The sequence below is a fragment of the Limulus polyphemus genome, unplaced genomic scaffold (assembly GCF_000517525.1).
Source record: "Limulus polyphemus unplaced genomic scaffold, Limulus_polyphemus-2.1.2 Scaffold6353, whole genome shotgun sequence".
NCBI lineage: Eukaryota > Metazoa > Arthropoda > Merostomata > Xiphosura > Limulidae > Limulus > Limulus polyphemus.
In genome coordinates, this window is record NW_013671963.1 from 23535 (window position 1) to 34615 (window position 11081).

An 11081-nucleotide genomic window follows, 5' to 3' on the forward strand; every position below is an offset into this window, starting at 1 on the left:
AGGTTATTGTTGAAGTTAATGTTCGTTCGTTATAGTGTTTGTTTTAGCGCGAATATTGAAATTAAGTGTATCGCAAAATTATATTCGGAAAGAATAAACCAGTTTTATTAAGTAAAGACTTGTGTCGTTAAAGTTTCGTCTGAACGAAGTTACATAAAAATCAATTAACAAACGGAGACGTAACAATATACAAGATTAAAATAACATCAATTCCTTACAGTAAGTATTTCTGTTAGATTAACACAGTTGCTGTCATAATCTTTCTAAACAGTCAGTTGAAGTTTATGCTTTTTTTTTTAAATCAATAATCACACTTAATTCCTGGTTTTCCACAACAACAGTTCACTTCACAAAAGAAGCAAACTTTTACAAGTTGTTATATCCCAAGTGTGTTACATTTACTTATTGTTTAAACTTATGAATACTTAAGTTCACACTTCCTCTTGCTGACTTAGTCATTAATACTGACAACACTTTTTTTTTATAAGAGAGATATCCTTAAGTTCAGCTTTTCATAGCACTGTATTTGCAACTATGTATAAGTAAGGTTAGAAACTAGTAAAGTCTTGAAAAGTATCCAAATAGTTGACATAAATGAACAGAAAAGGTCCCCAAAAATTTTTATTCTAATTCAGTGAATATCCAGTCTACAAATATTTTATATAGCACCTTACTGAAATATTTATAGAAATCAAAATGCATAATGCCAGCCAGTTTCTATTTTTGTAGAAAAATTACAAGCCATATCAAAAACAAGAAGCCATGTTCATGATTTCAAGAAAGACAATTTTCAGAAACAAAAAGAAATTATGAGAGAGAATCACTAGAAGATTGATCTAGTTAGAAACATTGTTAATGAAGCTTAAAAATTTTATTAGTTCAGTCAGTGTGACTGAAAACAGAAATTTCTTTCAAAGTATATTTTGTACTAATAGTGCATTTTCATGTGAATAAATTGACTAATTAAATTATCAAATGAGGAATGCCAAGCTTACAGAAAAATGAAATTTACTAGAACAACTTGAGAAACTTTTGTCAGTTGAAATGTAGAGAAGTAAAATTAAAAATATTGTTAAGGCTAAGAAAAACTTTGCAACATGAGTAATCTTATTCCTTCAAGAGACTATAGGAAGGGAACTTGGTTGAAATGTTCAATAGTTTTGGTTCTAGTATTTTTGCTAATAAAAGAGAATAAGGACAAAGGATTCATAATATGATAAATCATATAAAGGTACAGACAAAACTTCTTCAAATAAATTACTTAAATTTACTGACAGTATTAAGGTCTTTGGTGTTTCTGGCTGTAAAGATGCTGCTGATATTTTACATTATTTGGTAAGTTGGATAAACAAATTTAAGCCTCTTTTAATTATAACAAATACAAAGTAATGCAGGTGGGATATCATAATTTAGATTATGAGAATAATTTTGGTGGGAAGAATTTTAACAGTGTTATGGAAAAAATAATCTTGGTGTTGGGATTGTTTAGTCTCTTAAGCAGTGTGTTTGTTATTAGTGGTAGGGTGAATAGGATTTTAGGTTGTATTTACAGAAACAATGAATATACATCTTGAGATGTTTTAATTTCATTGTATCAGTCACTAATTAGACATCATTTGGAATATTAAGAAGGACATTGAATCGTTGGAAAGAGATAAAAGGAGAGCTACTAGGATGGTACTTGAGATAATAAGGTTGTCATATGAGTACATGTTAAGAACTTTGAAATTTTCTCTTAAAAACAGAGGAGATAGAGGAGATCTGATTGAGGTGGTTAACATTTTTAAAGGAATTGGTGCTGATGCATCCTTTTTTTTTGTATTTGAGTGAGAATGATAGGACAAGGGGACACAACAACATATATTTTTGCAAGATAGTAGTCATCTTCAGCTAAGAAAGTTTTATTTTTCTAACGGGGTGATTGATCTTTAGAATTTATTGCTTTCAGATATGGTGGATGCATTAAATTTAAAGGAGTTTAAGGGAAGGCTTGATAAATATTTGAATGATAAAGGCTGTGTTGTTTTTTTAAAAGTTTAGTTTAATAGATAGGACAGTTATAATCAACCAACAGGCCCCTTGTTGTCCTTAAATGTTACATTAAATTATATTTTTGTTTGAGATGTTCTAATATAGCTAAAGAAGCTTCAGAGAAATAAATCCCTGGCCCTAGTTGAAGATTTAACTTTTAATATTTTAAGAAGTCTCATGACTTTAGAGACTTTTCCAGTGATTGAAAGATTGCCAATGTTATCCCTATTCTTAAAAAGAAAGGATCATGAAAAGACCCAAGAAATTTTATATCTATTACTATCTTGTACAGCAATGTAACTTTTGTTATATTAGTATATTAGCAAGTTATTAGAATCTGTTGTCAGAAGTATTGTAAGAGCAATTGTAAAATTAGTATTTAATAAAAAGTACTCAACATGGTTTTTATTCCCGACTAACTTATTGAAATATTTTGAGTGGGTTTTTGATTTTTTGGTAGTAGAATAATTACAGTAATCTATTATGTACATGGGTTACAATCTATTGAATTGCTTCAACATGACATATGGACCTAAAGGGAGTGTTTGGATTCTCTGGCACACGCACACTTTTATGGAAAGGAAAAAATACGAATCTATATTTCATTTTTAAAGAAATGATAATTCTTCTCTTAAATTCCTGAAAAATAAAACGTACTACACTTTTTCATTCAGCCTTCTGCATAGTGAAGCTGATACTAATCTTCGTGTGACTGTGTAGAAATTTAATAACAGTTGAGTTGGTATAGAGGATCTGTTTTATTGAGCTAAAAAGTGATACATAATGGTCATCTGCTGGGGTTATGACCTGAGGTAAACCTTGTATTAATTTTGAAGCAGTATCTTCATGTGGCTGTAATTGTGTCCATAGATCAGAAACAATACTTTCTTATACAAGTTTTAAGTTCATATTAAAATATTATTTTTGCATTCTGTGAAAAAAATCATTATGAAAAAATTTAAAATAAAGAAGCAAACATGTTTTTATTTCAATACTTTGAGAGTCATTTGTTTCACTTTGTTTTATTGAAATTAATTCTCCTGGAACAAAAGGATGTTGTCCTTGCATTAAAAGGAATTGTCCTTGATTAACTAAAATCCTCAAATAGATAGGAACAACATTTTGACTCAAGCAATTGCATGTGAATTTTGATCCCTGACTTACAAGGACGACACCAAGAATTATACTACACTTTCAGGTCAGATAAAGGGTTCAAATGTGGTGTCCCATAATCTACTGATTATTTACATCAGTGAATATTCCAAATCGTATATTCAAGGAATCTTGCAACTCGTATGAACTTTTAAAAGTATCTGTATTACCCATTAATATGGGTTTTCCCATCCCAAAGAGTGGACATGGACAACATAAGGCCAAAATGATACTAGCTTCTATGAGATAGCCATTATTCTATGTAAAATTTACTTAAGCAAAAGGATTAGTACATGTTTACAATCTTTTAATACCTAGTTAACAAGAGAGCCATAGCTACATGTAGAACATCCATGAAAAGTTAGAAAGATTATTGGAATATACTTTATAACATGTACATATATATATATTCTAGTTATGGAAGGTTGAAGTTAACAGTTATTTCAAATGAACACACATAGGATACCTGATTTGAATAAGAATTGGAAGAGTTAGCTAAGAATTTCTGTTTTGAAAAAGCCCTTTAAGAAGTTCCTTGACCATTATACCATATTTGGTACACCAATATAATTTTTTTCAAAAATATACTACATATATAACTTTTCTACAGACTCAGCCACCAAGCTATACTTTCAAATTGCCACACATTAAACAAGCTGTAGTTCTGGAATCCTGTCCCTCTCTCAATAAACCTTCTCATCTCAGATGTGACTTCTTGGATTTTCATGTTTTGACATTGTATAAATGTAAACATGGTTAGAAATATTGAAGAAACATAATATCATGAGTACAAAAAATATATTGTAAAAGAAAGAAGATTATAAAATCTGTGCAATTGTCTTCAGACATAAAATACACTTAGACTAGAGAACAATAAAGCACCTAAATTACATGGAGATTTACAACAATATTTGATTTGTGTATTTTACTATGACATGGCCATTGTGTCCTAAAATCAGCAGACATTTCTGGAAAAAGTAGCCAAAATGGTTTTCAGGTACGTTCAGAATCTTTGCTTAAAGACAGGTCAATTAAAAACAGGTTTTTAATGGAAATGATTAGAGAAATTAGTGACTGAAAGCTGGAAAGAATAAAGTATGTAGTTTTTTTCTGAACGTAACCAAAAATGTGGTGTCAAAAAATGCTTAAATTCTGAGATGATTCCTTACCTTCATACACAGAATAATTTGATCCCTTGTGCATCTGCCCTTGGGATTTGCATGGCAAAAGACTTGAGCTAACTCCGAACCTAAAAATTTTGTCTTTAAAGTGAACTGCACTAGTATATGATGACATCATCATGTGACAGTAACCATAAACCAATAGGAGGTTGACAACCTCCTTCTGCAGTAACTCCTCCTAAGCACTTGTGCTCAAAATAACTTCATTATTTTTCATTAACATTGTCTTGAATGGATGTGTTTTAAAATGATTAATTATGTGATATTTGTGATAGTTTATGGAACTTGAATGTCATTCCAGTTTAACTGTTTCTTTCTTTACTAAAGAACAAGAAAAGAATATTTTTTTCTTACTTATTATGAATTTTCAAGAGGCATTAACTTCAGCTTTGTTCTGTGATGGTAACAATGTTAATAACATGGAACCTGTGGCTACTGGAGGTTCATTATTTGTGGAAGATGTGACAGCCATTGTTCAATGAGTTGTGGGTTCCCTTATGCATACAGGGCCTCCTCCTCCCATTCATTGGGCTGAGATTTATTCTCAGTTTGAACATGACTAGAATGATGATGATGATATTGACTGGCTGTTTCCTTCACCAGGGTTTGCTCTAGATACTGCTTTCTCAGTAGAGGAAAAACTTCACAATTCTAATCTCCTTCTTGACATGATTTTGCATGTATGCTAATTTCTTTTTCTTTCTCCAGTGTTGTTTGATTCTTCTTGTTCTTTACTACACAAAATCCAAACTCAAGACTACTTTGACTTTCCTCATTCTCCTGATATTAGGGTCCATTTGGATTCATTTCTTGAACAACTATACATCCGTACCTGCATGCTTTATCCTCCTCACCTACTTGACTTTTTTATTCTAGCTTACAGCCATTCTTCATTTCCATTTCTTGCTTTCCAGTCTTTGGAATCTCTTTTACCTACTTGGAGGGAAGACACTTTAATTTTCTTTTTCATAACACCCTTCTATATCACATCTCATCCCTTCACCTTATATCTGAGGAACTTCATTATGCTTCTGAACAGATTTTGGAGGGGTTCGTTCTCTTCTTTTCAACACTTTAGCTGTACTATGTTTTCTGTTATATCTGTCATTACTTGTCTCCTCTGCTGTTGGGACTTGTTGAGTCTGGATGCTCTCCTAACTAATGTTCACTTGTCTCTCTCTTATTTCTGTGATCTATGTCAAACACCTATTTTTTGCCCAGAAATCTTTGGTGATGTTTCTGACTCCTTGGAGACCCAGGTCGAGGTGGCCAGGCATTAGTCATCGTTGTATTATTTGGTTTATCATCTTTCTCAGCCTTGTCCTTCTGTTTCTAAGCCTGCTCAATCCATGCCTCTTCTTCCAATTCTTTTTCTTCTTATCCTCCCACTTCATGTTGGTGATTATTCTGTCATGCCTGGCTCATTGGTCCATCCTTTAAACATTTTCTCTGTTTCATCTAATAGAATCAAGTCTTTTAGTGCCTTACTCTTCCCTTAGGCATTGTATCTGCTCCTTGCATCTTCAGTTGAGACATGGGGGCATTTGCCCACCATATTCAATGATTGAGGCTGAGGTTCCATTATTACATGGATGATTGGTTTCTTCTTTCCTGTTCTTGGGAGGACTCCTCTCACACCTCCATTCTTCTGCAGGAGACTGCTCAACTGGGCTAAATAGTCAAGAATTCCAAGTCTTCTCATGCCTACCTAATATTTGTACATCTGGACATGTTCTTCAGTTCCCATCTCATTTGGGATTAGCCTTCACCTATGAACAATAGAATATCTTGTCACCAAGATTTACGCTTCTCATTTATACCATACACGAGAGGTTCTTTTGCTTCTAGGAACTCTGCTTTCAGTAGAACCACTCATTCCCTTAGGCTGCATACACATGCACCTCCTCTGATGGACATTATGATACTAATGTAATCTTTCTTGGGATCATTATCCTCGATAGTGCATTTCCCCTCACCTCTTCTCTAGGACTTGTCTTGGTGGCTCAACCATGCCCATACCACAGTGGGTATTCTCTGACTGGATCTCCATCTTTTCACAGGTGCTTATCTGTCAGGGTGGATTATGTATCTGAATGATGACATAACTTTAGGCATGTGGGTTCCGGGGTATTGTTTGCTTCACGTCAACATACTTGAACATTTTGCAATTCCCATTTCCTCCCTCTTCTCATAGATCAGTTGGACATAATCCACTCAGACAGTTCCATGGTTGTTTCTTATACCAACCATAAGGAGAGTGCCTATTTTTATTTCCACACTTTGGACCCACTAGTTTGAGCTCATTCCCATTGGATGTGTCTCATAGCTTATCATGTGGTGGGAGCTCTGAACCTGGTGGTAGATCATCTCTCTCAGCTGAACCAGATTCTACACACAGAATGGTCTCCCCACCCTTGGATTATTCATTGGGTTTGCTCTCTTTTGGGCATACACCTCATTGATGTCTTTGCAAGTATCTTAGACAGATGTGTGAGGGATTAAGCTATTGTGTGAGGAGGAGAGTATCTATCAGAAATACATTTTCAGGTAAGGAAAATGTTAACATTAGTTTTTATCAGAGTCCTAGGTAGTCCCCAGATGTCTGGCCAAATTTTCATACGATTCAGTGTCTAAAGAATTACATGGCTGTTGTTTACAGATATACATAATTTTGGAATTTTCATTTACATAACGCTCAGAATCCTTTGTTATGCTTCAAAAATAATAAAAACCATAATTGTTCTTTTTTTTTTCCTTACATTTGCAATATTAACTTCAAGATTAAACAGAAACTTTATACTTTGTAAGAATTCTTTGATATATTATTTAAAAAAATTTTTTATATGAGGTGTTGCTAAAACTTCTCCATGGGTCATACCAGGTTTTATCTCAAAGGGATGACAAAGAATAAATTAACTTAGAAATATTTTTGACCATGTTATGTGTAAATTGAGCATATCTAGAACAAACAAACAAAATTATATTTATATTAGAAGGTAGAAAATACATGGTATGACTGCATACCATATAAAGGCAAACTTAGAAAAACATCATAACTATATAATTAGCTACCATACTATATTTTTTCAATTTCTTGTAGTAATTTTGTTATTGTAATTTAAGTTTGTCTATAAATCAGGTAGACTCACCTCAGAATTATCAAAAGCCTTGTTGAGTTATTATCATGCTGTCAACAACCATGTATTCAAAGTTTCTTTTGAGAAGACCAACAGCTACTTTTCATTCTCCTGTTTTCCCCTTCATCTGTGTCTTGTCATTTGCTACTACTCGTTGCTTTTGGACCTAATGAGTAGCCAGTGAGTAGGTGTAACAAGGTGGAACTTGTTGACCCATTTTATTCCTTTCTGTTCCAGATGAATCTGTCTTTTTTTCATTCGGGGGAAGGGATATCTTGGATCATTAGTTCATATGTTGGACCTAGGCTTTGTTATCCTTGGACTTTACAAATCCTCATTCAGTCTGGTCTTAATGTCTTCTTTCTTTGGATCCTATAGCTCAAAAATTTCTGAACCAAGAAGTCGCAAATTTCCATCAGAAATGATCAAGCTAAATTGTTTAACTCACTTTTCTAGGTTTTTTCTCTCTTATCTCTTTAAGGTTCTGTGGAAATCAGTCATTTTGGGGTCTGTCTCAATTCATATTTTCATGGAGACATTATTTTCAGTTGAAATACATGAGGTTGCTATGAAAGTTTCATTGTTGTGGTTGTTGGATGATGGTGATCAATATATGAGTTGTATAACTTTATATCTTGTTCATCTGTTATCCCATATTTTCTTTGTCATTGTGGGTAGTTTATCACTCCACTGCCCTTTTCTTACCTTTGACTTCATATATTTTCTATCGATTTGTCTAGTTTTGCTTGAGCTTTTCTCCATTCATTTGTCATTGACTTTTACATGGATGTTTAACTTTTTCTGATCATTATATCCACCCAGTCTTCTACATATACTCATTTGACCACCCAGATGAATATATTTCTTTAATGGAATATCCTCAACTCTACATTCAATCAATCAGTACTAACACTATTTTTTACATCTGGGATTTTGGTCCAGCACAGTTCAAGGAACACTTCAACTGGCTCATGTAGCATAGGAAGACTTTGAGTATCATGTTCATATTCTTCTATGTCCATTTTACTGCCAAGATTGCTTTTCATGCTTTGGGGACAATGGCTTCACTTCACAAAGTTGTTTCATTGGAATGTGCTCACGTGTGACAATTCCAATGGAATCTCACTTCTCAGCAGCATCTTATCTTGAGACCCATTATGTTAGGGAATTTTCCCTTCCCACTACTCAATTACCTTCATTATTCAAGCATACAAGAATTTACATTTTATTCCATCTCTTACAGATCTGCACACCTTCACATTGCCTTTCAGGTTCCTGGTTTCCTCAGGAATCAGAATCTCCCATTGGTCTTTTGGACCTCTGGGAAATTCAGCATGTTTGTATCCTTTAGCTTTTTAGAGATTGTACCAATGGCCTGGTCATCCTCTTATTGTTGTCTTTGGAATGATGGACAACCATTTTTATCCACTTTACTGGTCTCCAGTTCCAGGTCTTGATTCTCTAGCATTGGATGCTTTGAGCCTAATCATCTTTTTATCTTCCTCAGATACTGGCCAAGGTAAATTTAACAAATTGTCAAGTTCTCCTTATTACTCCTTACTGGCAAACTCAACAATGGTTTCTCTTGCTGCATTGTCTACCTCAGTCCCATTCTGCTTCCTCTTTGGAGACACCTTCTATTCCAGTCTCGATCATCCATCTTCCATGTCAGTGTTTATTGTCTACAGATTCACTGCTGTTATGTGGCCCTTTATTAGAGAGGATGGATTTTCTTCTCAAATAGCTTGAATGTTATCACATTTTTTGCTGGGTTATATTCAGGAATTTGTGTGTTAGAAATTGTGTTTCTTGTCTTTTTCTCAAACTCCTCAACAATTTGCTTCATTTTTTAGTTCTTTTTTCATGATTGTGGATTATGTGCTTCTTCTGTTGCAATCTATAGAGCTGCTACCTGTGCAGCATTTACTTGGCACTGATGCCACCTTTCTCTTTCTTTTATGCTCACTTTTTTAGTGATCTTACTTTGTGCTCAAGTCTCTAGACACTATCTTCAATTGGACTAAGATTTTGTTTTACAATGTCTTGCTTCTCCTCACTTTGAACTTTGAGAGACTTGCTTGCACTACCATTTTTCACTAAAGACGTATTTTCTTCTGTTATCCACTTCAGGTAGGAGATGTAACATTTATGCCTTTGATGATTCTCATACTCCTTTTTTGTTTTCTGTGTGAAGGTTCTGTATGCATACATCCTGAAAGAACCTTCCTACCAAAGACTTTGGCTATGAGAAAAGGTAACCATTGTTTTTCATCATTTGTGTTACTTACCCTGCTTGACCCAATTTCTTGTTTCAATACCTGTTTGAACTTCATGTAAATGCTAAAAATGTAAATACTGATCAGACTTACAGTGTTAACTTACATTATTATACTACTGCAACATTATTATGTGTAATATTTTGTAATATATTTAAATTTTTCTTATCTGTACAATTTTTATGAAAATTTTTACTTCAGTGGGTTTGTTTTTATCAGGTTGGATACTAAAAGTTTATAAAGCAATATGTTCAGTGATACAAACAAAAATCTTAGTGTAGTAAGGGGATAACAGGTAGTTGTTAATTTGAGACTTGACATTTTAAGTAACTTTTAGTGAAACCAAACTTACAGGGTTCATTCTCAATATTACTGGAGTATCTTGGAGTTAGTGGTTGCTCATCAATGTAAAAAAATTTTAAATAGCAAAGGCTTCTTTTCTAAACCCAGTTTAGCAATTTGTTAGTCAAACATCTTTTACAGGTGCTAAAGAAAATATATTTGTAATTCTAAAGATATAAAAAACTGTGTGAAGTGTGTTGGTAAGCTGTTTTCATTTTTCTTTTTTTAGTCACTGGCTAGTGTTCGTAGCTTCAGCGAGAAACCTCCTTTGACTCTAGAAATGATTCGTGATCGAGTTCTTCTAGTTTTAAAATTGTATGACAAAATAGATTCTGAAAAGGTGAGGATTTTAAGTTACAAATTTTATTTTAAAAATCATTAAGTTTTTCATTTGAATGTTTTGTCTGTGGATAAGCAAAGCTTATAAGTAGGTCTCTGTTTAAACAATTATTTAGATTACAAGTTAAAAAAAATGTATGAAAGGGTGAATTTAATAATTTTTAACATCCATTAACTGAATTTAAACTACAAATAATCTTGCTTATGTGTATTAACTGTGTTTACAGTTCCTAAACTAAATTATTAAACTATAAATTTTAAACTAAATTTTTTCTCTTCCCTGTTGGCCAATGATATCTAAATAATCAGTGCTTTGTTCTATAATTTGTAGCTTGAGTATAATAATATGATTGGTATTATTATTATTGTAACTTGTCCATCCAGTAGTAGAATCAGAATTTCTATTGGAATAATTTAACATAAACTTCTAACTGTAAAACCAATATTTTCTTATTAATTTTCATTACTTAAGTCTTTGGACATTGTTAAAGTACAATTGCTAAATAATTAAACAAATAAAACACAAAACAGTAATCATGGGGAGAAACTACAGCAAGAAAAAAAAAAGAGAGCAAAATCAGTAATACGAACATATTAAAAAATGTATAATTTAAATGAAGACT

General features: G+C 32.9%; 1 protein-coding gene across 1 annotated transcript in view; it reads left to right on the top strand.

Annotated features, from left to right (window-relative positions):
- The window catches only part of LOC106473634 (acyl carrier protein, mitochondrial-like), a 21779-nt gene that overhangs the window by 1672 nt on the left and 9026 nt on the right, over positions 1-11081 (top strand). Inside the window, exon 2 of the mRNA XM_013934316.2 lies at positions 10349-10459. Within this exon, the coding sequence (XP_013789770.1) occupies positions 10349-10459 (111 nt within the window). The remainder of the gene's footprint in view (positions 1-10348; positions 10460-11081) is intronic.